Source organism: Pelecanus crispus, chromosome 2, assembly GCF_030463565.1.
Source record: "Pelecanus crispus isolate bPelCri1 chromosome 2, bPelCri1.pri, whole genome shotgun sequence".
Classification (NCBI taxonomy): domain Eukaryota; kingdom Metazoa; phylum Chordata; class Aves; order Pelecaniformes; family Pelecanidae; genus Pelecanus; species Pelecanus crispus.
This window is the reverse complement of record NC_134644.1, coordinates 36,429,822-36,456,444: the sequence shown is the minus strand read 5'-3', so window position 1 is coordinate 36,456,444 and position 26,623 is coordinate 36,429,822. Positions and strand designations below refer to the sequence as shown.

At 41.4% G+C, this 26,623-nt stretch overlaps 1 protein-coding gene across 2 annotated transcripts in view; it reads left to right on the top strand.

Annotated features, from left to right (window-relative positions):
• RAPGEF5 (Rap guanine nucleotide exchange factor 5) overlaps positions 1-25,972 on the top strand; it is a 162,491-nt gene extending 136,519 nt beyond the window's left edge. For both annotated transcript variants that reach the window (XM_075705573.1, XM_075705572.1), the window contains exons 17-26: positions 855-1,004; positions 3,652-3,749; positions 5,527-5,649; positions 6,878-7,056; positions 10,414-10,504; positions 13,199-13,249; positions 14,357-14,444; positions 17,772-17,836; positions 22,447-22,501; positions 25,854-25,972. In XM_075705573.1, the coding sequence (XP_075561688.1) occupies positions 855-1,004; positions 3,652-3,749; positions 5,527-5,649; positions 6,878-7,056; positions 10,414-10,504; positions 13,199-13,249; positions 14,357-14,444; positions 17,772-17,836; positions 22,447-22,501; positions 25,854-25,972 (1,019 nt within the window). The remainder of the gene's footprint in view (positions 1-854; positions 1,005-3,651; positions 3,750-5,526; positions 5,650-6,877; positions 7,057-10,413; positions 10,505-13,198; positions 13,250-14,356; positions 14,445-17,771; positions 17,837-22,446; positions 22,502-25,853) is intronic.
• Positions 25,973-26,623: the final 651 nt, after the last annotated feature.

Here is a 26,623-nt window from a genome sequence, read left to right as displayed (position 1 = left end):
TCAAAGAACTGGCTACAGCAAACTTGGCAAAAGATGTAAACCTGAAATTCTGGCAAGCAGAGAGAGCGTACATCCCTTTCTGTAGCAGAAACAAAGTGCTACCTGAGCTCACCACAGCATTACTGCTGGGAGTCTCCCTCTCAGAGCCTAAACAACTCGTAGACCTCAGTGGAAGCGATGAGCCCCTGGAATTTCTCCGAACCAGTCCTTTTTATGTGTGCTGCAAGTGATTCAGGGAAAGAGTTGTCAGAACTAATTGCATTGCTGTTCGGGCAGCCTCTGCTCATGCTAAAGTACCCTGGCAATGCAAGTAGTTTAGATGTCTAGACAGATAAGCTAGCAGGAGTGGTTGAAGACCAGGGAGTGTGGTTGAAGACCAGGGAGCACTGCTCTTGCGAAGCCTCCTTTTCCAGGTGAAAGTGGAGGTCCAAAATAATTTCTGCAGCGGATATGAAATATATGGAAAGGATGGTGATTTATCTGAACTTAAAAGGAAGGGAGAAAGGATGGCAACAGCTGAGTTTGCAAAGAAGATGGGCAGTAGAGGAGGTTGCCCATGACAAACCATCATGGTAGGAAGTCTTAAATAGGTATTGCTGAAATGCTGCCATCGCGGGTCTCTGGTTCCATTTGCTTGTCCCTTTCATTTCCCAGGGAGAGGAGGTGGGAAGGGAGAAGATGGTGGCATTTATACTTAGTTTCATGTCCCTGTAGGTGGGTGCAGCAGCTGCCCATCCTGCAGCTGTGGCAGGCGGGCAGCCGAGGCATTGCCATGGTCGCGTCTGTGAGATTCTTCCCTGCTCTGTTCAGGTGTCTCTGCCTACTGCTGAGTATGTCTTTCTTCCTTTGTGCAGTTTTCTGCCGTGTGTATATAACAGAGCACTCCTATGTCAGTGTGAAAGCTCAAGTATCCACTTCAGCTCAGGAGATACTGAAAATTGTAGCAGAAAAGATCCAGTACCCGGAGGAGGAGTTGGCGCTGGTGACTGTCACGTTCTCTGGCGGTAAATAACTTCCCTTCATCTGATTACTTACGTTTTAGTGCATCATGTAAGGGAGGGCTGACATTTTCTGGTGCAAGGATACAGCTGTTCCCGTGCAGGCCCACAGCTGGATGACCACAGGAACAATGAGGAGCTGCTTCCCAGAGAGTCGTTTCCATGGCAACAGCTCATTCTTGGGTACCGTCGGATACGGCACCTCCTCGCTGGAAAGGGAATGCAAAGGTCTCTCAGTCTCTGGCAGTACTGCAAGATTTTATTTTTTTCCCCACAGATAAATCTCCTACTTTTGCATTTAAATTAATTTGGAAGGCGATGAGGCATGGTTTGCTTTAAAAATATAAAAGGGGATAACAAATACTGTATGCAAGGCTGTATGGGTAATGAATATTCTCCAGCAGAAAGGAGGGAGACGTGTATTTGCACAGTTGAGATACTGAGAGCAATCTAAGCAATATTTTGTAAGCAGTCTTGCTTACAACTGACATATTTTGCTTATTATTTTAGTGTTTCTCATTGAACAGAAAGGCTTGCTGTCTTTTTTAAGGAAGACCAGACTGATCATGGGCTGATACTAGGGACCAGCCAAACCCCCAAGATTTGCTTTGGTGTCTGTCAGGTCTCAAGGTCTTCAGTCAGATTGTTTTGCTCATTGTGGTGCCTTTTTGGCTCTTAGGGAATATAAAGGAAGCAATTTAACTAGGTGCATAGAAATGCCAAGCTGGATGTACAAAAAAGGTCTAAGAGTTTGAATATCTTGGCCATATTCTCAGATGACGTTAGTTGGTGTCGATCCCCTGGGGCAAAGGATGCACCCTTAAAGATATGGCACTCATTCTTACTTCTTTGTCAGCCTAGTTAAATGAAATATAGACAAATGCTGGCTTGTTCTGTTTGTTTATTTGATTCAGAAGTGGAAGGTCACATTTTTCTCCCCCACACTAAGCTGAGTTAAACAACCATTTTTTTGCAGGGCACCAGGGTGGGTGGCAGGGAGATGGTGCACTGCCCCGGCTGTCAAGAGCCTGGGCACGGAGTGGCCACACAGGAGCACTGCACGTAGGCATCCTGGCCAGCCGGGTTGGTTACATCATTTTCAGGCACACTCCTTTTACCCTTGTGTGTGCCCAAACTTGCCCCCAGTGCATTTTGCAGCACTGCAAAATCACTGTGCTGCTCTTGTTTTTCAGGTCTTGTGCTCCTGTTCAAGAGCAGGGCAAGTTTTGCTCTGATAGCAATAAATCTGGTGCTAACTGCCTCCTTAGCTGAAGAAAGCCAACAATTCATAAATAATGAAACACACTATTATCTCTAGACCACATTGGTTCCTGAGAAAGCCACAGAATAGAAGTGGTTGCCACTTGGCTGTTCAATAAGAAACAATAATTAAAATGCAGGTACAATAGGACTGTCATTTCTACATGACCATTGTAACCCCCAAAATGTTATTTAGTCATGTTGCCTGAATTAATTGGAGATACCACAATTTCAGTATCCTTGTTATGCATTGGCACTCCTCTGCTGCAAGCAATAAACACCAGCCTGCCACGCTTTCTTTTTTCTTTGTTTTTTTGCTATATGTGTGACTCAGAACTGTCATCTGCCATCCACTTGGAGGGCAGCAGTATGAGCATTGGAGAACATGTTTTTATTGTACTCCTGAAATGAACAAGCAAGCTCTTTTTATTCAAAATTACCTTGAAAAACATATTGGGAGTTCAACGTAAACATATCTGGTGTCAGTGTGAGCATGGATAAGAGCGAAAACAGACAGTTGGAAATGATGTTTGGCTCTCAGACTCTTCCCGGTCCTGCTCGTCCCTCATGGGTGATGAAAAGGTAGCTCTCAACATGCTTGTAGTGCTTTTGGGTCCACATTAATACAGTTACTGTAATCAAATCTCAAGTGTCAGGTCTCCAGAAGAATACTCGGAGCCTGCAGGAAGAAGCAGTTTTCCCAGGACAGTTTTTTAGCTGTGTTTGTGTTTTGCTTTATTTTATCCCACAAAGTTCCTTTCTCTTTGCTACCAGTTTGGTGTGTCCTGCTCTTTTACTTAAATGTTTCCTAAATGAATTACTCTGGGTCTGGAGGAATTTCTGTACATGGTGTACTATCAAGGACTCTAAAGCTCTGCTCCATGGTGTGAATTTCATGGTGTTGGGATCCTTTAAACTTCTTTTCCTGTTGAATGGCCATGGCTACTGATGACATCTCTACCCCTGCTCTTGGCTGCCAGTGGCACACAAGAGCTCAGTCTCTGGAGGCTGAGACACTGCGCTCTAACAAAGGTCACTACATTTACAGTAGATACACTGGATTGAAATGAAATGTTCTGTAACACCTAGGAGGTTAGACCAGATGATTTAAGGGTTTCTTTCTGTTCTAACCTATGTGAAGTCCAAGTTGAAAGCAGATGCTGGAAGTTTTTGTGCTCTAGTCCAGCATCAGAGACATCTCACCTTTATTGTGCCTGAATAGTGTGGAGATGATGAACCTATGCTTCGCGTATACATAGGGACTGTGTTTGATGCTTAGTTACATTCTAAATTGATGTGGCTTTACAAATACATTTGTAATGTTTTTCTCATATTTATACACAGCTTTTACTCCTTTTCTGAAGCTTCTGTGTTTTGTTTTCTGTTTTTACAGAAAAACATGAACTACAACCAAATGACTTGGCTATCTCAAAATCTTTTGAGTCATCCAGTCGTATGTTTGTCTACCGAAAAGACCTGACTGATTCTTTGGTAAGGATGTACATTGTATACTTCCCATTTTTTATTTGTCTGACTCCAGATCAAGAACTTACTGTTCCTCTACAGAATTTATTTTTTGCATCCTTAGTAGAGCTTACTGAGCTGCTCTATACCTGGGGGAAAAAAAAAAAAAAATCTTACTTTAACAGCAGTTATTTGGCTGAACAGTAATGGAATTTGTTCATCAATTTCAAATAGACCAAAGCTTTTGAACAGCTTAAATCTTTCAATCTGCATCAGCCTGGAAAAGCTGACCTGTGCTTGTATAGGACTGGATGAGATGAGGATTATTTAGAGCCTGTGTGAATTCCCCCTGCACCCCTTGTGCCTGAGTAACATGCTTAAAGTGGCTGCTACATAATCATACAAGGTGATGGACAAACTCCATGGAATTACTGCACGTAGAAATAGATGTTGTTTATGTGCTACCAAAATTACTGGGCATCAGTGTGACCCCAGTGTGGTGGCAGCCACATGGTCAGTCTGTGGCTGGTGTATATAGCTGGTGGTATCTCCTCTTCCCTTCTGTCTGTCTGTCTGTCTCTCCATCCTCTCACTGGTGCTGGCGAGGGGAGGAGGTCGAAGGGCAGCAGGTCTATCATTCTGTCTGTCTTCAGAAACCGGGATTGCAAACTCACTCTCCCCGCCATGATTTCCCAAAACCTCAGTGAGGCAGGAACAGTCAGGCACTCAAAAAATTAATCTTTCAATAGTTTTCTGCTAATTATGCAGATGTTTCAAGGAAAGCTCAGGGACAGGGTATCACAAGTGACTTCTACGTGTTGTCAGTACCACTATGATCTGTGCATTCATCCTAGGGATGAGAAATGTCTATTTACATTTTGTTGGATCAATGTGCCCCGAAGAGCTGACATGCCGCTATCATTGTAATCTGTCATCCCCATTATCTCCAGCGTTCAAGCCACCTCTGAAAATGCAAATATTAAGGGAAAGTTTCCAGCGCAGACAGGTGACAGCCAATCTAATTTCATTAGTTACATAATAAAAATTACGAAACTTGCTGTAACTGTCAGAAATATAGCACCAAAGTAATGGCTTAACAGCTAAGAATAATCTTTCATCCTGGCAGATTGTTCATGTGCCAAGTTTCAGCCCGATGAGGTAAAAAATACCAAGAGAAGTGCAAACCTTTGAAAATCCAAGCTAATAACGGAAATGTTAGATGACCCTTAATACCAGCAGTAACAGTGCACTCCACAGTAACATGCTAAGTAACTTTTATGGATCAGGACCCACAGTGTTTTACTGTTTGTTGGTGATGACATTTGGAGTAAATTAATCATAAAATGGATGGATGTATGTTATTTGTAAAGGTGGATTGGTGGGCAAGTTGTGTGTATTTATCCTAAATCCAGTGTGTTTGCAGAATGATTCCTTTATCTTATAATACAAAAATTTCCTGGTGTCTTAATTCAGATTTTATTTTGTGATGGCTTCAGGGATTTTATTTTCATTATGCTGTCTGCTTGGTCAGTGTTTTATACTCAAGGTTTAGAGAAAGAGAGACAGAGGGAAAGGCCTAATCCAATAGGAAGTCATTGATCCTATTGACCCATTTCCTTTTTCAAGCTATTTATTAAATAGGCTATAACTCCTTGATTTTGATTAGCGGGGAGAAAAAACCCTCAGAGTGCACTTAGAGAAGATTACTTACGCAGCTCTGTTTTGTACCTTGGTCCAGTAGCTGCTTCATTGTAGAACTTCTGGCGTTTGCTCAGGATTTTTTTGCTCTTGGCTATTGATTTAGAACCCATTTGCTGAAAATGAGGAATTGCAGCAAAGATCTGTGAGAATTTTGGGAATCAACACCTGGGATCTTGCCTTAGAACTAACAAACTTTGACTGGAGCCTCTTCAATGCAATTCATGAGGTAAGAAGCACCATGTCCACTTCCAGGTGTATTATTTTCATGCAGCTTTGAGCCATTATGATTTCCTGACATTGCACCAGCATTTTGGAGCATCACCGTTCCTTGGTGCTCAGTTCACCATCATGACAGTATGATTTGGCAGCTCTCAGTAGTGGTGGCACGGAATCGGGTCCAAGAGATGTGTTGCCATCCTTGATACTGAAAAAAATTGTTAAAGGTTTGTAACTTCCCTTTGCTAGGGCATCTCATACGTTCCCTGTATTCCTGGTGGGTTTTATTGAGATTTGCCTCAAGACAGTAAAAAAGCATGATTATTCTCTAAAAACTGTGTGAATATGTTACATATGCAGATTGTCCTTTGTACTGGATAATGCTCCAGTAAATATAGGACCCCACAAATAAGTGTCTTTGGTATCACGTTAACCACAACAGAATTCACAATTTCAGCAATTTAGATGGTTACATTACTGTTCTTGTTGGGCTTCAGTGAGATAAAAAATGCTGGGCAGGCTTTATGAAATGGGATAATAGCCCACTTCAGTGCCCATTGGGTTGTTTCAATGACTTTGATAGGTTCTGGTGTGAGCTGCTGAGTAAAATACACAATTAACAGTACAAAATGTCACTTGAAAATATCGTTGACTGAAAAGGATGGTGACTTTCTGAGAAAATGAATGGGAAATTCCCTTGCTTCTCATCAGATCCTTCCCTTGATCTTTCACTTCAGGTTTTTTTATTCAGGTTAGACACTAAATCTAGAGCTGGTTCAGTGGGTTGTTTTTTTTTTTTTTCGCACAGAACTCAATACTCACACCTCTGTTCCTGAAAACTTGGCTATTTTTAGGAAGAAGTTTGAATGGAAATTTTTCAGGTTCTGCAGTGGTCTGATATGGTTGCTTTTTCATACTGGAACAGAAGTGATGAAATACAGAAACAGACAGATTGTTTAATGTCCTATACCTGGCTGTAGCCAGAAGTGGAACTGCAGGAAATCTCACAAGGAAATCACATCTTGCAGGACTTCTAGTCCACCTGCCTATTGTAATAAGCTTCTAGACTTTGTTAAGCCACACTTGGACCCTGAATTATTTGTAATTGGCTCATGGATAATGAAAAAATAACCATCTGTAACCAAGTCTTGTTTCAAAAACATACTTCTAAATAATTTATAATTCATTTACATTTAAATGGTTTTTATATCCCTAATAATGTTGTCAATATCTTCCAGCAAGAGCTGATATACTTCACATTCAGCAGACAGGGCAGTGCTGAAAACACTGAGAATCTCAGCCTTCTGCTTCAAAGGTGCAACGAGGTCCAGCTTTGGGTTGCCACTGAGATACTCCTCTGCAGCCAGCTCTGCAAACGTGTACAGCTAGTCAAAAAGTTCATCAAGATTGCTGCCCAGTAAGTTACTAAAGTTACAAAAAAAAATCCTTGAATTCACAGCCTTTATTTGGTGGGAAAGGAGAAGTCAGTGCAAGAGCAAAGAAAGAAAACTTATTTGTCATCCCATGTTTTAACAGTGTAGTAAGCATACCTAGATAAAACAGTTCGTAAATAACAACAGCAAACACTGGCCAAGACTAGACGTGGTGGAGTATATGTTGCTCAAATCTTCCCCAGCAGCTTAGCTACTGTCTCTACAGCGTCAACTGCAAAATCCCTGGTGGTGCAGGTATCTCCTTTCTTAGCAGAGATAACCTGAGGACCCTATTACAAAACTATTTGAGCAGCAACACGGTTATTCACTAAAGACTACATGGAAAGCAAAAAAAACTCTGTTACAATCTTGAAAGTCCTAACTCTAGAGGGGAAACTGGCTGCCATAAAGCTGTCACCCCATATTGTCCTCTCTGGAGTACTCTTTTATTTATTGGAGGGCTGGGGGGGGGGTCTCCGTTAGTTAGATTTGATGGTCTATTCTTGCACTATTACTAAATAGTGCTGGCATTTATTCTATGCCTTGGAACAGAATACAAGTATATTCTATACACAGAGAGTTCTTTTCTCTGTAATCACTCTTATTTTAGTAACCAAGGGAATGGAGCAATTTAAATATGTGCAACCATTCTGCTCGCCTCTCTCTCCACTTGTTGGTCTTCTGCAATATTTGAATATGCACGTTCATGGGAAATGTATAATTTGTTCCCTTCATCGACTGGGTTAATTTAATTTGCAAAGCACTTACATAGAAAGGACTTCTCTGCTGAAGCAGTGCCTTTGGTGAAATGAATTCTTCTAATCTAATCTAGTGTAACTCATAAATGTGATTTTATTTAGTTTGCAAGTTGTATGGTATCCAGTAATACATTCATTTTCTGCCTTATCAATGGCCAAGTTTGGTCCAATTACGTCAAAACCCATTGGGTCTGTATGCCTTGCTCTCACCACAGTAACATTAATTTGCATTCCAAGAAAAGTTTCACGTCTGTCCCACATAAATAGGGATATGTTTGTCACCAGACTAAAATGTTGCTCCATTTGAATTAATTCCATCTCTGTTAAGTGAAAAGCCAAAGTTACAGAGATTAAATACAGTTGTCAGTAAACAATAGACAGGCTCTCCCAGTGCATTGCGGAAGCACCCATCATTGTAGCCTGTAGATTGTGAAATAATGGATACACGAATAAGTGATTGTGTAGTTTGCTCGGAATTTTCTTTTAAATAGAAAAGCAGCTTTCTAAAAGAAGCCTTTATGATATCTCATCACTTCGGAAGAGTTGATGGAAGAGGAACAATTAGGGTGGAGGGATGGTGTGCTAAGCACAGGGCTGTCATCATGAGGCACAAGGCAAGCAGCCCTGCAATTTTGTTTATGACTAAGGCATAGAGGTAGGGGGCTGTGAGCAGCTCTGGCTGCTCCCTGTTCTCTGCTCCCAGATTCAGCCAGGAATCTGTGTCTCTGACTTTCAGCTTGTCAGGAAAGCACCAGGACTAAGATCTCGTGTTCAACGTTTGTGTGCTTCACTGTTGAGGAACACCTGAAGAAGACGGAAGGCTTTTACCCAGTGTGTCAATACATAAAGGAGAGATGGAGTTTTTGAAACATGGATTCCTATGCTTCTGTTGATGAGCTAGTCTAAAATAGAAAAAAAGTGATTTGATAGAGAAAATGAATTAGCATGTTGTTAGAAATGAACATCCTGAGGAGTTACAGAAAGGTCAGCGTAGAGTTAGAATAAATGGATTACAACAGCAGCCTTCTTGCTTCCCAAGCAGTGGCTGACTATAAAAGATGTACCTTCTCGCTACAGTTCTTTGTGAAAGATGAGCCCATCCAATAGACAGTTTTCCAAACTGTGCTGGACACCTTTCTCACTTTGGAATGAATTACCTTTGGGAGCTGCCTGACTTAAATGATAAAAGGAGTCTAAACAACAAAGTTAGGATTAACTTTAAGACAGCTGAAGCGAAGTGAGAAGTACACCGTCTCAAGATAGTACACAGTGATGAGTGTAAGCTTTATAAAACTTGTAACAAGTGCTGGTGTGTTTCCAGTCTAAGGCCTTGGCACATACTTTTCCCTGATGATAAATCCCAGTGAAGGCAGTGGATTCATTCATACTTGAAATTATCTTAAAAGAGGATTCTCTCTCTTGCTCTCACACACACATGCACACATATGTTTATAGTGCTCTTCCAGAATCTGCAAGAGAAAGTGGAATATTTTTGTTGGAAAAGGACTCGATATTTCAGGATTTCAAATTTCCTAATGGACTAGAAATAAGCAGAGTCTGATCATATATAGTAAAATGTCAAAGAATAGAGGTATCAAGCAAATTCCATAGGGACCTGTGTCGGAACCAGTGCTAACTGCAACTAATTTATAGGGATATGTAAATTGAACATTAATCAGATTTTCAGACTATAAAAATGATGAGGGATTGCAAATGCATTGGAGGATAGAAAAAAAAAAAGAATTATCTGAGGAGTCTGGTGGCATGTGCAAACAACAGTAGGATAAGATTTAATTTAGATAGATGCAAAGTAATCCAGCAAGGGAATGCTAATACTGAGCTGAAGAAATAAATGCATGATTATAAAGAACAGTACTGTGACAAAGGTCCTTGGCTGATAATAGACGACAAATTAAAGGCAAGGACAAAGTGTGATGCTGTTCCAAATAAATAATTTGATACTTGTTTTATACTTGCATAGGAGAAAGGTGTAAGAACTTAGAGCCAAAACAGTAATTATGTTTCTCTTTCCCTCCCCACTGTCTCACAACATCCCCTTGATAAGAAGGAAATGCATGAGAGAAAAGTTAAAATAAATTACAAATAATTCAATGAAGGATAATAACGATATGGAAAAGTAGATTGCAGGCCGTGACCACAAAGAGAAATTGAAGGAACCAACGATGTACAATTTACAGAAAAGATGAAAAAGGGGATGAAAGTATTTATAATACAACAGAATAGAGGTCAAGGAATTTTTCTGTATGGTAAAGGACACCTGAGAGTAACTTGAACATTGAAAAGGGAAAATTACTTTTGACAGCAGAGAAAAAAAAATAAACTGCCAACAACAGTGTTGATGAGACAGTGGAATGTTTGCTAAAAAATTCTTAGAGACCCCATCACCTAGACTGCAGGTGGTCATGAGAGGACATTTAATGAGTTCATTATGTGGGAGATGACTGTATGTTAGTGCTGAGGGTTGAAATGGGACTCAGCAACCTAAGATACCTGTACATTCCATTTATCTCTGATTCTGACTATAAAAAATCAGAATACAGCATTCATATTTTTATTCCACAGCTGTAAAGCCCAAAGAAATCTGAATTCATTCTTTGCTATTGTTATGGGTCTCAACACTGCATCTGTCAGCCGGCTGTCTCAGACCTGGGAGGTAAGACACATCTCTGTATCTTTTAGACCCTGTCAAAACCATTTCTCGCAAAGGTTGTATACTAGTGAATTACCTTTTCTTACTAATTATTGGCTTTTCATGCTGAAATCAAACAGGGAGTGAGTGTTGGTAGAGAAACTTCTCTATGACCTGAAACCTTGGATACACAACTATTCAAATAAAACTAAATGTGTCCTTCCAGAGTATTTAAATAAGAACAAAGCAAGGAGATCTTACCCTCTTAAAAAAAAAAAAAAAAAAAAAAGTGGGTAAATTATCCTAGCATTTTAAGTAGATGTCAGAACAGAAAGTCTTACAAAGGCGGCTCCAAACACGTAATACCTTATTATGGAATAATTTCATTTAAAAAAATACAAAGTAGAAATAAACCCTCTTTAATTCTCCTTTATCAGCTCTTTTGCAGCTGCTCGTCTTTAACAACAAAGTTAGGAAATGGGCCATGAATAAGGACCGTACTAGAGGACAGAGATTATCTGCTAAGGAAGCTACCAGTTGCTAGATAGAGCATGGGATGTTTAGAGGAGGGTCCCACTGGGATTTGTGTTTATATTGTGGATTTTTTTTTTTCTATCCAAGTAAATTATTGAGTGCTGGTATCTGCAAGCTTACTATATCTGCTGATGAACCAAAAATTGGGGAAGGAGTAATGTCGTGTGATGGGGTGAAGCTTCATGCCTCCCCTATGCCCCCAGCAACACAAGTGGGCAGTACTCAAAAAATGTCAATCTGTAATACAAATTGACAGAGAATGGCTGTGATCTCCTGCCTTGGAGATACTCTTGAGCATCAAGAGCTGAAACCACATGGTCATCAGAGACTTACAAAGCTATCTAACAGTGTCCAGAGCAAAGTCTTCCCCCCTAGCTGAAATCATGCATATGGAAACATCACTGCCTTTGTCAGTGGCTTTGGCATGCAGAGAAACAAGGGCAGTGACTGCTTCTGCAGGGATGAGTTTATAGGGACTTGGATAGGCAAGGAGGAGGTATCTTTAAATAACAGGTGAAGCAAAAATTTTAGAGACAAATACATAACCTGAGGATGATGATGATGCAGAAACTCTTTGTCTCTCCTACTTTTAAAATGCCTTGCCCACTGGGGAACATTTGCCCTTGCCTGCTCTTACGGGTTGCCTTCATTTGCTCTACCATCGTGGGCTTTGGTAGCAGAGTGGAGGGGGCTAAGTATTGTATCAAAGGCACTCGGTGGCATTGGTGCAGATCTCTCCCACACAGGAACACGCAGAACTCCGCTGTGCAATGAGACCTCTGGAGATTGTGCACTGCTAGTGGACTTACCTCAGGAAGAGCAGAATATATTGCTTGTTGGAACAGGGAGTGCATCTGCATATGTATCATTGTAAATATGTCGTGTTTCTGTGTGTAAAATATTTATGAAGTCGCATGCATTTTCTTTTTTTTGTTTGTAAAACTTCACTGGAAATTTGAAAAGCAGAAGGTTATTTGCATTAGTAATGTGACTTCTAGAAAGTAGAGCAATGTTTATAAATTAATTATAATTACTTACACATGTAAATGAAGCCACCTAAATTTAGGCAACCATTTAGATGCTAAATTATATTGGCTCTGCACTTGAATTCTTAAATAAGTAGTATGCTCCCGAGCATATTCTTCTGCTTTTTTCTACAGTATGCAGTGTTTTAATGAGCCTAACTTTCCCTGATTGAAGATACTAAAAATTTGCAATTGCAGTTCCATGTTCAGTTATTTTAGCATTTTAATAATACAGCACATCCACTTAATTGTTCTAAATCTCTTTTCTCTTGGTAGTGTCATTGTGGCTGTCAGGGTCTAAGGACAAAGGCAAGACAGGATTTGTACTAAGAGGGGATATCTTTTACTAGACTAACTAGTATGGTTGGAAAAAATAGACAGGCTTTAAGGTCCACACACCATTCATCGAGTCTGAAATACCAGCAGCAAAATCCAAATGGAAGAACGATTGGTTTGAGTATAATGAGGTGAATCCACTAAAGCGTCTTAGAGATAAAAGGAAGCCGATGCTTGTGGAGCAGAGCAGGTGTTATCATATGGGGCAAGAAGGTGGTTTGTGCCTGGGCTCCCTTGGAAGTGTTTTGTATACCTCCCGGTGGGATTAGGATGAGATACCAGAGGTGGCGTAATCATTTTTTAAGGAAAGTTCTCTTTCTCTGGCACCAGCATGTGCCGGTAGTAACACTGGTCAACCCTGGGAGCGGTGTATCAAACAGCACTGAGCGTTACGCCTGTTAATTTCTAGATCCCGTGTTTTAGGGGAAGACTGATTACAACAAATGATTTAACCTGGACATGATCGCGGTATCTGAATTCTCAGCCTGTGTCACTGCTTCTAACTTGGTACGGATATTCAGGTAAATGCAGCAGACATGGAAGCTAGGGAAGAAAATGAAAACAGCTGCTGACAAGCAGTTTCCGTAAAAGAAGGATGCAGGTCCCCGAGGCGAGGCTGCAGGGTCTGGTGCCTCACTGGCATCGCACTGAACGTGGTCTGTAATTAGGGCTCTTGGAGCTGAGGAACGGAGGTTAACAGTGGCCTCTTGGTACTTACAGCAGGCCCTTCATACGTGGCAGTCTCATGGAAAAAAAAGTCTCAGTATTTTTCTGCCTAAATCAGCTTCCCTTTTTTTTTTTTCCTCTGTTTTCCCCACTTCAGAAAATTCCTGGAAAGTTCAAGAAACTTTTCACCGAACTTGAAAGTTTGACGGTAAGTACGGTGTCGACAGCAGAGTGGCATTGCTTGTCTTTACCTGCCTTCCTTATTCCTAATTTATTTGGAGGCTGCCTGTCGTTGTCTGGAGCTGGAACTTGTCATGTCAGATCCGTGATTTGCCAAAGGCCACACAGCCCCCCAGAGCTCAGAGGTGGTCTCCAAACACGGAAAGGAAAAAGGCTGTATTCCTGACAGCTGGAGGAAGGGCAGAGAGAGGCGAAGGTACTGTCAGTTCCCCAGCATCAATTTGGAAGCTGTTCTTTTGCTGCGGTGTTTAATCAGCCTTTATCCAAAGCAACGTGCTGCGGATCAGGAGAACAGGAGGACAGCTGAAGTTTTAAAAAAAAAAAAAAAAAAAAAATCAAAATCCGAGGCTAAGGGTCTTTGTCACCATTATCAAAGCTGAATAAACAAATGTTTCCTCTGGCTGTCATGGAAGTGGGTGCGTGGTGAGATCACTGCCTGGCGCGGGGAAGATGAGGTCCAGCCTTTAACGGTTGTCACGCTTCTGTACTTAGAGTCCTTTATAAATTAATGTGTCTTCAAGATTGTGTGTGAGCTGGTGTTCAAAAAAGTACGTTTATATGGGAAATTGAGATGACTTTTTTAATCACTTGCATAACACCATTGAAACATACTCCCTTATTTTCTTGGAAAATGTCCAATATGCTCCATTGATCTGAGAGCAGTTTTTGTTGGGATTTTTTTGTTGTTTTTTAGTGTGTTGGGGTTTTTTTAAGAAGAAATTAATCAGCAATATGTTCTGGGATACATTTTGTGCTAGATAGTAAGCCAAAGAGATTTTGCTAATAGAAATTTGTGGGGAAATTACACTGCAGTCCCAGTCAATCTATTCTGCAGCTTACTCCCATTTTAGCACCGCTTCATCTAGAGGAACATAATTGCTTTTGTTCCTTTCACTGTTTATGTTTCCTGTTCAGTTTAGTCAGTCACCTAGTTTAGAAAACCTTTATCTACCTCATTTCCTGAAGAAACCTTTTATATCTAAATCATGTTCAGATCATAAGCCCGTAATGGATTTAGAATTGCTCTTTTTATAGCCTATTGATTTTTCTCTCTATTACCCAAATGGTTTTGTAGGACCCTTCTCTGAATCACAAAGCTTACAGAGATGCATTCAAGAAAATGAAATCTCCGAAAATCCCCTTCATGCCCTTACTTCTGAAAGGTAATGTTAAAGCTTGGCTGCTCTTCTTCTTTGTGGTTAATTAAAATAAGTGTAAGGTGATTTTTCCTTCAGGTGGCCTTATGATAAGAATGTGGCAGATGTAGTGGTACCTACAAGATAGCACTTGTAGCACTTGGTCTGGATAATAAACGGCTGCTTTTTAAGACAGGGGGGGAAGATGACGATTTTCACACAGGTTTTCAAACTTCAGTACCTTCCCCTCAGGCACGGGTAGAGCAGTGTGCCATTGCTTTGGCCACATCCTCCTCGGTGGAGAAACGAAATCTTGCAAGCCCCTGAACGGGGCTGCCTGGCTGCGCTGGGTGCACCCACACAAGCGCGGCCTCAGCCACGCCGCTGGTCTGAGGTGCTCACCCTCCCTCGCCGGGTGAAACTCCCTGGTGTCATCCTGCAGGCAGAACCTGACCCATCTGTCTGTCCTGATGAGGGGATTGGCAATTCTCTTAGAGGTCTGAAAGACAGAAAAAAAAAAAACCAAACTCATTACTAAAAAAAAAAAAATTAAAAAATACGAAAAATAAAAGAAAACTACTTGCTTAATGAGCTGGGCAGCTAATTAAGCAGCAGGTATTTCAAATATTCCATTGTCTTGGAGTCATTAATTATTAATTTCCTCATCTTTGAACATGGCTAATTCATTTGATTATTCCTGTATTCCGAAAGTGTTCTCTTTAGGCTGTTTATTCCAACCTGCTGCTGCTGTGAGTTTAAAATGTTTGAAGACAGTCCTCCAGATCAGTCGGTGACAGTTTGGGTGCCATCAGGCACTTCCCCTCATTGCACACATCAAAGGAGTTTGCATTAATTCAGATGGATACAATTATCAAGGCTTCAAAATCAATATTTTTTAAGTGTTCTCAAGTATGTCTTGCCTGTAAAGGCAGCAAACATAAACAAGTAACTTGTAGCAATGATGTTTGTGCAGCACCACAATATGGTGTATAAGAACATGCGTGTAAGCAGCATTCACGTCTCTAAGGTGTATTGGAGACAGCAAGGAGACTTTGCAAAATAATACAGTAATTTTCTTCAATACAGTCATCTATAAGAAGATGTTGCCAAGGTTGGTAATTCCCAAAGTTTTGCACAGTACATAGGACTTTATTCCATTGCAAGCATGTTTGTATTAATGTTATTTCCAAGACCAACAAAATAAGCATTGATAGCATAGAAATCATTAGTAACTCAACCAATTACTGTATTTCAACACAAGAGGAACAAAAGTACTTTCGAGAAAAACCTGAAAATCACTAATAACCTTTCTTTAATTATGAAAAATAACTTTAGAGTGTCCTTTTAAAGTTAATTAAATTTAAATGCGGAGCGCTCTTACAGCACACAGACACAGTTTTTGAAAATCAGGCAGATTTTTCAAATATGTAATAAAATACTGTGATGTACCCTTACAACATACCTCAGACGCAATTTTCTGCTCCACTGAGTTTATCTAGACTCTTAGTTGTTGGCTGCAAAGCAAATTTCTGTTCCTTCCACCTCAGAGATGCACACATTCCTGTCATTGACTTAAAAAGCTGCGTGGAAATTTCTGCTTCCAGTATCAGTTTTTCATTAGAAATGGCGCAGTTTTTAACTGCACTGATACAGAGACAAGTAATGCCTGTGTCCTGAAGCTGTGTCCCTTCCCTGTCCCTTTCCCTGGGTGCCCCAAAGCAGCCCAGCAGAGGAGGCGTAGAGGGTCCCACTCCCTCCTTCCCCCTGATTTTTAGGATGCTGCCCAGGGGCAGAGAGGTGCTGGAGGCAGCCCCAGCTGGCATCCCCAGCGTATGCCATGCTTGCCCCACTTGCTCAGGAGTGCCGGCTGGCAGCGCGGGAGCTCTCCACCACCCCTCATGCACAGCTCTGCCTAATGAGTCCCAGCCCCGGGTTTCCGCCAGCACATGAAGCTGTTAACATTTCCATTCTAAGCAATTACAAAATGCCCTTCGGGCTCGGAGCGAGTCTTCGAAACAAAAGGAAATAAATCAGGTTGGCTGTTTTTGGGGGAGGATGACGGGGGGGCGGGGTGTGACCAAGCAGCCCCCAGTGTCAGCTGCAGATTCCCAGTCCTAAAATCCCCCGAAACTAGGGGGACTAAGTGGGCATCAGAGGGAGTCCTAGAGATGAGCGCAGGAGAAATGCTGAGATGCACGGTTAGGCTGGTGGGTTGGAGGTTGGCACCTCTGCATTGCCCGTTTACTGTGTACCATTTGCCTGCTGGCAGACACAGCTGACTTTTAAGAAGTAATGGTATGGGAGTGCTGTCTCGTTACAGTAGTGCCGTCTCCTCCTGGTACTCCTGGATACCCGCGCATCCAGGAGAAAGCTGATCGGGGGCACGGTGGTGGTGCTCCTGCTAGTATTTTCAGTGACCCGGAGGATGTGCTATCGGAGGCAGAGCTTCAGTCCCCACGGGGAATCTGTCCATGTCCTTGGTTCTTCGTGACCAAGATAGGTCTTGCTTTGTGTCCTAATACGCATTAGAAAAATGGAGAAAACGACCTCAAGTTACTGTTTTAATTGTAATCTTTGCAAAGTTTATTTCGCCTGATATTCCAGTCTCTCCAGCTCATAACACTGTGTTCAGTTGCCTTCCTGGAGCCAAATATAGACCTTTTCCTTTTCCTCTTACTGACCTTTTTGTTGCCTCTGCAAATTCGCTCCAACAACACTGTGTAGAAGTGGTTTTTTCCCTAAGCCATAATGCTTATTTCAAGGCTTTGGACTTCAGTTTGGTGGCTGGTGTTCAATCTGCCCGGCTGGCCACTGCTGTAGCCTGCGTCTCTGCGGGGGACTTTAGAGTCATTGGTGTCCCACGGCGAGAGACGAAGGGGTGTCGGAGCTGAGAACAGCGTCCGGTAGCTCTGCCCGCACGGAGCTCTGGGCGCAGGGACCGGCCAGCCCCAGCCCGGGCACAGCCGTGGGCATGGTGGCAGGCTCAGTGCCGCAGGGTGGGGAGAGCAGGCGTGCCACGCAGGGCCGTGCCTCTGGACGCCCCTGCCTGCTCCCAGCCATCCTCTGTATGATATATGTGCACCCCACAAGTAACACAGACCAGGTTTAATAAGAAATCTGTGCTCCCACTTGAAAATCCTCTTGTTAGGATGTGTACATACTGTTGCTATCTGATAATCTCTGCATGTCATCATTACACCAGGTTTTTGTTCCACTGTTATAAGGCATTGTGTGAATCCTTAATGGGATGTTTTCCTCTTTTTTTTTTCTTTTTGTTGCTATTTAGTAATTTTATTTCTTTGTATTAAACAACAAAGCCATGAAAAATAATTCTTTTTCCTTTACTTTTTTCAGATGTAACATTCATCCATGAAGGAAACAAAACTTTTCTGGATAACCTTGTTAATTTTGAAAAGCTGGTAAGCTAATTTTGTCCTTCCTGTTTTTCAAACAGATTCATGTTCTCTTCTTCCCTTTCCCCTCCTTATCTTGTAAGACTAAAGGTTTTCTTCTGGCTGAATCAAGAAGAAGTAAACAGGGGTAAAAAGGATCAAACAGAATAAAACAGCCAACAGTTTTATCTCTCCTGCCCCTGTCCTCTGCTCCTCTCTCTTCTCACTCCCTCCTCCCCTACTTCCGTGTAAAATGGCTAAGCCAGTGATGGCCTGCATCACTACCACACAGTCCACTCTTTTTTTTTTTTTTTTCTGTTCCTTTGCACCACCTTGTGGACTATTTCTCCTCAGTTAAGTTCTCCTGCTTCAGCTTTCTCTGAATTATGTTTCCTTTTTTTCTCAAGGCACTAAAGAAAAAAGTTTCTCTAGTTTATCACTTGCCACTGGTATGCTAATTCCAGGAATCTTAAATGAAAGTAAAAGTTCTGGTCTAAAGATGATGAAGAAAAATAATGCCTGAAATATGAATTAAACTGGCTGTAAATACCACTATCCTAACTGTTATGTAGAAGGGCAGTTACTGACATTATATCTTTGGCCACATCTACTCTAGACATCGCATGGCATCTGCTCTGGCATGATATTGCTGATAGAGGTCTGATTTCTGTAATTTGCATTATTTCATTTTTTGTCGATAACATTTTCGTAGCACTGAAAGCCACAGTTTATCTTGATGAACAGTGGTGGAGTGGAGAAAGTTTGATGATTTTTTTTTTCTTTTTTTCTGTTGGCCTGGTGTATTCGATCAAGAAACCAAAATGTTCTACCTGATTGCTCCAGATGTGCCATGGGACTGTTAGTCCAGATGGCTGCACCTGGTGAATTGTTCCCAACTATTTTCTCCATGTGTTTACACTTGTTTGAGAATGAACGTGCAAACATGGAGTTATTCATGAACCAGATCTTGAACTTATTTTCACATCCTATCATAATGTACATTGTCTTTCAACTTGCAAGCAGATGTAGACTTTGACTTTTGAACCCGAGGTCCTCTTTTTGTGTTTTCTATTTGATTTCTGTACCTTTTCTTGATGCAGAGTTTGCAAGAACACTGATTTGCATTTAATGAAAGGTTTTCTTATCCCAAGTCCATTAACTGTTTGACCTTTAGGTGTTTGCATAAAACTCATTAGCATGTTCTTCTTCGTTGCCTCTTGGAAGTACATCCAATTAACATGTAAATTAAACTAGCCCTTGCTGCACAATAATTGTTACTAAAATCCCGCCCCCCGCAGCCCATATATTTATTTAGTGAATATGTAGGATCTGATTCATGCTCCAGTCTTAGCCACACATTGTTAGTTTGTTTGTTTGTTATTTAATGATGTATATGTTTAATGTATGCTGGGCTTTCTCGGTAAGATTTCCTATCCCTGCTGTCACCATTGTGTCTCCAGAGGCAGTGGGAGCTTTGCTAATTGTCTTCAGTGAGCCGGGATTTCACCTTTTCAATGCAAATGGATAATGGGCATTTTAAATGGGAGGGGAGAGTCTGAGGTGATGGTGGTGGGGTGAGGGTTGTTCAAACTGACACTTCCTCCAAATTATTAGTCAGATCACGCCCTCAGGAACATGCTGTCTCATGGAGCCTTGTGTACATATGAATGCAGGCAATAGTGCAAGCTTAGGAAGTGGGGCCTTAGGAGAGATTTAAATATGAGTGTAGTGGAAACTCAGGCAGTACACCTATTACGCAGCTTCATTTGGAAGCTAAGGCGTTTAATCTGTGGGCATGAACTTACTAACAAGATGCATCACACATCATCATGTGTATATCAGTTCATGTTTCTTTTCTAATTATAAGGGCTTTATCCCAAGGAAGAACGTCTTCCCTGGTGTTTTATACTGTGCTGAGCACTTTCTGACCTTTGCTGAGAAAAATTAGGATTGACATTGACTCCTGCTTGGTTTGGATCAAGCCACTGAAACTCACCAGCAAATTTGCTGTTGCAGAAAAAGAAGAAAAGAATTATTCTACCATAGCAGATTACTGCTTTGGGGAAGGATCTTACTCACTGTCATAAACGCATAGAATTTCTATTTATGAATTTCAAAGGAAAGGTGGCTTCTTGTGTCTACATTTGGATCAGTATTTTAAAATATTTAATTTCTGCATTAAACGCCTGACCTGAAGGAGGACCCATCAGTCTGAACCATTGTTTTTTCTGACTATATCAGTTGGTTTAATAAACTCCCTACAATGCCTGCTTCTTTTATATTCTTAGACCATTAGGGCCAGAACAATCCTACCGTGACTGAACTTGATTTGACATGACACGATTGCAGTGAAGACAAAGTTAATTCAAAATATAAAAAAGAGAATTTGCAAAAAGAAGAAAATGAAATTATTTTTTGTCTCAGGGATGTTACCCAGTTTTAGCAAAAGTTCAAGGGACTGCAGTGGTTTATTGAACTCCATGTTTGGTAAACTGTAGTCTAGAATAGTGTTTGATCAATATTTAGTACCATACTCACTTCCTCAACTAAATCTGAAGGAATAAATGAAAATTTGGTCTTACTCTGTTGCATCTCAAGGTATTTCCATGGTATTTACTGAGCTGCTTCACTGACATGTGTCGTCTTCAGGTTTTTTCCTCTAGTCAGCCTTCACTCATATCTTAGCAATGATATGTCTTAGCCACACTCCAGTAAACTCTAATACAGGTCAATGGCCATTACCATTTTAGATAACACCTTCTTACCTAGTGCCTTCAGCTGTAAGGACTGTGTAGATGCAGCTGAGGGTTCTCAACCCCCACCCCCCAAATATCTGTGCAACTCCCAAGCCTGAGTTTTTGCTCTCCTCAGTTAAAGAAGTGCTAATGATCCTAGGTAGCCCATAGGCTGAAAGACCACAAGAAATGTGTGTTACTCATCGACTTAATGGTATGCAAGCACCTGTTTAAACAGTCAGGAAATGGCATTTGCTTTGCAGATGAATTGGCTGGTTTTCTGTATTACAATTGGATGCTAGAGAATTGCAAATGGACAGAGAGAAATGCCTAATTAGGCTACTAAAGAAGGGGCATTTGGGGTTCTGCTTTAAGAGAGTGTACATAAAGAGGTTCTTCCGTCACCAGGGCATCGCCCTCAGAAGCCAGTCTTGGGGTGGACCCCCCACACTGACTGACCACAAAGGAGAAACAGCAGAGAATGACAGTGTGTGTGCTAATGGGGTCTCTCTTCTAAAAGCCAGATTCAAAGGGTATCAGCCAGAAAGCATCACAGCAGCAGCACTGGTGGAAGTTGTAGCTCTCCCAGTACTCATACTATTGACCATGAAATCTAGGATGTCTCATTAGAATTTCATTATAATCAGTGCAAGGATATCAGCACAAGAGATTACATGATTTCATGGCAAATGAAGCACATCAGGTTACACGAAAAATTATTTTGATTCACTGATGAAAAGAATATGAAGCTTCCATTAAACGTGGTGTTTTTCTTGTGATAAGCTTTTCTGTGGAGGAGCCTTGTAAGCCACTCTCTGGGTGTTGAGATGTGCTGTTCTACGTCATTCTGGTCTTAAGCATACTTTGCTCAAGACAGTTAATCCTTTCCGCCTCTGATTATTTAAGAGGGAGATGTGACAAGAACATCAGCTGTTTGCATGAGCTATTGTATCATTGCTGGTAACTGCAGTTTGCTTAAATTAGTTACTAGATTTGGTGAAGAGTTGCCAAATTCAGTATGTTTTCACCTTTATACCACAGAAGCAGCCAAATAAAGGAAAAAAGTAATGCCTCAACAGCTTTATGGGCGACATCTAGTGAAAATGAGCGCACTCCACTGATTTATAGTGAACAATTCCAGTTTTAATAAGTTGAAGGCCTGAGCCTGAATGAGAAACCAAACTTAATATTTTTATTTCCTTTGCTTAATCTAAGTGAACATCCAATATCCCTGTTAGCACTAGCTTTTCTTAAAATAGTATAGCTACAGTATAGTCTTATTTGGTACGTGTCTGTGGAGATGTCAGGATGCTTGGTCTGCAGCATTTAGGCTGTGGGCTGTTATTTTTGTGTTGGTTATCATACCGCAGAAAACTGCCTAGCTGATACTGGTGCCTGATTGTGCTAGGCATTATACAAGTTTATGTTAAGGTGTAGTCTGTGCCACAGAGAGGCTTACAGTCTGATTAGATAGCATGTAGAGGCAGAAGTAGAGATTGCAGACTACCGAATGTCCTGGATAATGCACCAGAGCCAGGGGTCAGACCCAGAAGTACCCACCCAGTCCACAAGACTTCCCTGCTGTAGGCTTTCAGTTTAATAGAAGTCTCAGGAACAAAAATAAGCAATTGTTCAGCTATTTTTCATTACCACTTCCCATGGGCTGTCAGGGAGTCGTTCTCATTTAATCTGTGTGATATCAATAAGGACCTTCTAGACTTACCCTGTTTCATCATATATTATCACAAAGAGCAAAGTGTCTCTCCTGCTGTCTTTATTTTCTACCTTACTACAGTTACTTTTTGCTGTACAGTGTAGGGCAAGGAGAATTTTTTCAGGCTTTTCTAATGACAGAATTCATCTCAGATTTTTGCACTGATGTTTTATATCTTGTCTTTGCAGCACATGATTGCAGACACTGTTCGGTCATTGAGACATTGCAGAAATAACCAGTTTGGTGAGTAGCCAAAATTTGCTACTTATTTTGCCTTTGTACAGCCTTGAGGGCTTGGGTTTTTTCTGCTTTCTTTCCACTTGCTCAGGTTTACTACAGCAGCAAAACGTGGTTGAGAATTATTTAGCCAATTGGCAAGAGCGGGTGTCATTGTTGGAAAATCAACATAGTAGAAACCACAGTTGGATGAGGTTTTACTTTACAAAATGTTTGTAGAAACAGCTTCCAAATTTTTTATAGATTATTTTCCTGCAAAAATTATCACCTCTTCAAAATACTGTGTAAGATCTGTGCCAGCTGAACTTAATAATGGAGGCCTCTGATGTACACTGCTGTTTCTCACTTTCCCAGCTACGACTGAATTACCTCAGTCTCCTGCTAGTCTATGTGTTTTGGTAATGGATTCACAGCTGTCTTGGCTTCCAGTAGCTAATAGATGGTGTTCATCACCACAGCTTTTCACTTGGCTTTTCACCAAAAGGAATTGTTTGCTTACTTTGGGTTCTTAAGGCCATTTCACAAAAGTAGAAGTGTTGAAGATACTAAGATCCTGTGGGTTTCATGAAAGTAGTTGACTAGGTACAAAAAAGGGTGTTTTGTTAGTACATCTGCTAGGGGAAGTCTGCAAATAGAGCTCTGCCTGGTTTAGACATTGGAGGATCTACACTGATGGGGACAGTTACAAGTGCCTCAGCTGTACAAAAGGCTTTTTTTTTATGTTAGCCACCAGAGAATCCAACCCTAAGGGATCATGCCAGAAGACCCCAACTTGCTTTGTTCTGCTGCTCACAGAGGAGAAACCTTGTTTTTCTCCTTCTCAGCATTTCTTATTCTCTGCAGAGAGGTTAAACACAGGAAGGGGACAAACACAACACTTCTTTAGGAAGTGGTTAGAGTTTTTAAGCCAAACGCACTAAACTTGTCATTTATTGAGGCCACTAAAACCTCTTTTCCAAAGAGAAGTTCAGAACTGTGCTGTAGCCTTGGGGAAAAAGAGTTTGAATAGTTTCTTTTTTCCAGCTGAACTTTCAGCAGCTGTCAGCATGGACTCTGACAAAAAGAAAAATATTACTAATTTTGTGTATAAATACATGTACCTTGGAAAATGATAGGTACTGCTAAGAGTTTTGCTGAACATTTGTTCTGTAGAATTACCTTGTGTATGTACAGTCTTTTTTTTAAACAAAGGCTGCTTACTATTACCATTCTTGTTTTATTTTGATATATATACACAAGGTGGGGGGGGAGAAGGACATGTCTTTTGTTTTTATTCTGTTAAACCAGATACTAAAGGAAATATTGATTAATCCAAACCATGCCTCTGTAAGTTAGAATGTCTCTTATTTGGCATTATAAAATGTAGCATTAGTTGCTTTTAATGATGTGAATTTTTTTTGCAGCTTCTCTGCAAATCTTTCATCTCATTTTTGCCTTTTTTCTTCCAAGTGGTTTTGTAAGTGTTGCAACATAAATCCAAGATTAATACCTGAGATTTATCATATAATCTCATAGTTTGAAGTACGTGATTGTTATTTTATTTTACCACAGACTTGATTTATTGTGAAGCTGGCATTTAAAAAGCAGCTTATACAGACATCCCTGTAGGCACTTTTTTTTTTCCCCTTAAATTCGTTTAGCCATGAAATGAATTCACTGAATATTTATTGAGACTTTATGAACAGTTTCCTTTTCTAGTGGGCTTATTTTGCTCTCAGGAATGTGAATCTTTCTACTGCATCAACTCCCAGATTGGCCTAAGAGCAGCAGGCATCTCACTGTAGGAAAGAATTAAAACAAAACTAAGCAAGGAATATTATTATTGTTTATGAACTGTATCATGCGTGTTAAGCTTGCAGGCCAAAGTCTTACTGGATTAGAAACTGGTTAGGTTCCAAGCAAGACTGAAATGCCTTTTTAATGGAATTAATACTTTTATATCCTAAATCCTGAAAACAAATAATAGTGTTTCCAAACCCAGGCAAAGCAGCCTGAACGAATAACATAATTCAAGCTTTTGTCATTTCAGGTGTTAATGAGAAACACAAATGTTTTTCAGTACGTTCAGCACAGCTGCTGGGATACTATTCCCTCAGAACGGAAAGGTCATCTCTGTATCCCGACACAAATTTATCACATTGTCCTGTTCTCTCCCACATTTCTCAAGTCAGATAGCTGCTCAGAAATAGCTCCTAAAAATAGCTACCCGGGAGCCCTGTTAGCAGCCGCACACAGAACTCGCTGCATTGACGTCCCACGTTACCTACACAGCATCATGCAGCGCTCTTCAGAAACAAGTGGGATGGTTGGTTCCTGGAAAGCTTCTCGTGTAGCTGGAGAGCGTGGAGAAAAGGATGATAATGAAACAAAGGAGAAGGAGGGAGTGTGCAAGTTAAGCTGATTGGTTCAGGGAATTTTGAGGGGTTTTCTTTTTTAATTTATGGTAATGTTATTAAAAATTCCTTGAGGACATGGACTAGAACAGAGCTCTCCAGCCTTCGCTCGTTTGTCAGCAGTCAGCAACGTGTAGGAAACATATCTCATGGCTTTCTCTGCCTGTCTTGATGGGTCTCATGGCCATGGGCTTAGCTTTTCCTTTTGCGCTTCTGCTGGCCACCAGCCATGCTGGAGGGTTTCACAGGTGGCGAGTTCCCACAAGCCAGTGTTGGGCGTCAAGCTTGTAACAGAAAACATCTGCTATTCAAGCCAGCCTTCAATTTGTCTGCCACACAGCTAATTCCTCTTGCTGTGTAAACTCCCATGAAATGACAGCATGACTCTCGTCTCTGTTACTAGATCAGAAATCAAAAGCATAACAGATCAAAACGCGGGGGCCCGTCAGAGCATCTTTGAAGCGCTTTTGTACCCATCTGCTGTGCTGTCACCTTTCACCTGCTCCAAAGAAAATGATTTGGAGGCCTGCTGTCTTGTGTACTTCTGTTAGAGTTGTTTAAAAGTTACAGGCTGGGTCGCCCACCCCTGCTCAAGGTCCTGTTGTGCTGCCAGAGCAGCACAAAGGAAACCTTGAACCACCCTTAGAGGGGACAGACTGCCTGTACTGCCAGCAGGAGTAAATCTTCCACTTGGGAAGAGTCAGCTTCTTGCCACCCACTTGTCCCTCCTTTGTGCACACTGGCTGCCCGGGATTGCCTGCTGCTTTCTTTCTTCTCCCCTTTTCTGTATCTAGCTGTTACCACATGCATTGCACTTGAACAGCAAGTCCTTTGGATTGCTGGTTGTCTTTTTTGTGACTGGCTAGCACCTGGCAGGTTGGCACACCAGGGACTTTGTAATGCATGGGACAGAGAAGCAGGCAAGGCATGGCTTTCTGATCCATCCCCTTTCTCCTGTCTTGCAGGCAATGAAGTTCCTTCGAAAGAGCATCATGAGCTGAAGCCATACGTCCACCACCTGCATGTCATCGACAACCAGCAAGCTCTGTTTGAGCTTTCTCACAGGATAGAGCCGCGAGTGTGAGCGTACACAGCTTCATATAACCTTGTAACTGCAGCACTTTGAATTGAGTGAATGTTTATGCCAAGCATGTTGCTTCCCTATAGAAGAACAGTTTACTGAGTTTTATCAGTATCTCACACAACATGCGCAGGAAAATCAGGCAAGAGCCAGCAAAGGAGCTGCTCACAGAGTTGCAGGGCAAGCTTGGTGCCATCCCTGCTGGTCAGCGGGACGGGAGGGAGCGGAGCAGCATCCTTTGAGCTCAGGAGCTTGGTTTCTGTGAAAATATTGTTTGGTCCAGTGTAGCTTTCAATGCAGATTCTGCCAGTATTAGAATGAAAGGAAACGTCGTGTCACAGCAGCAAAACATTTCAGCAAGCAACATGCTACAAGGGGATTGATTCTCAGTTCACCACAGTATGTACCTCACTAATTCAAGGCTGCCAAAGTAGTGTTGCCAAAAATAGCGTGCGGTTGGTGCAGCTCCCCTGAGTCCATTGGAGCATCTTATTTCAGATAAGTGCAGACAACCAGGAATGGCAATATAAAAAGGCGGCACACCAGATGAAACTAAAGAGTGCATCGTGATGTGGAGCTCGGCAGTAAACAGTTCACGCTGTTATGGCCCCTTAAGAATCTGCTTTATAAAACACACCGTAAGAGCCAATCCTC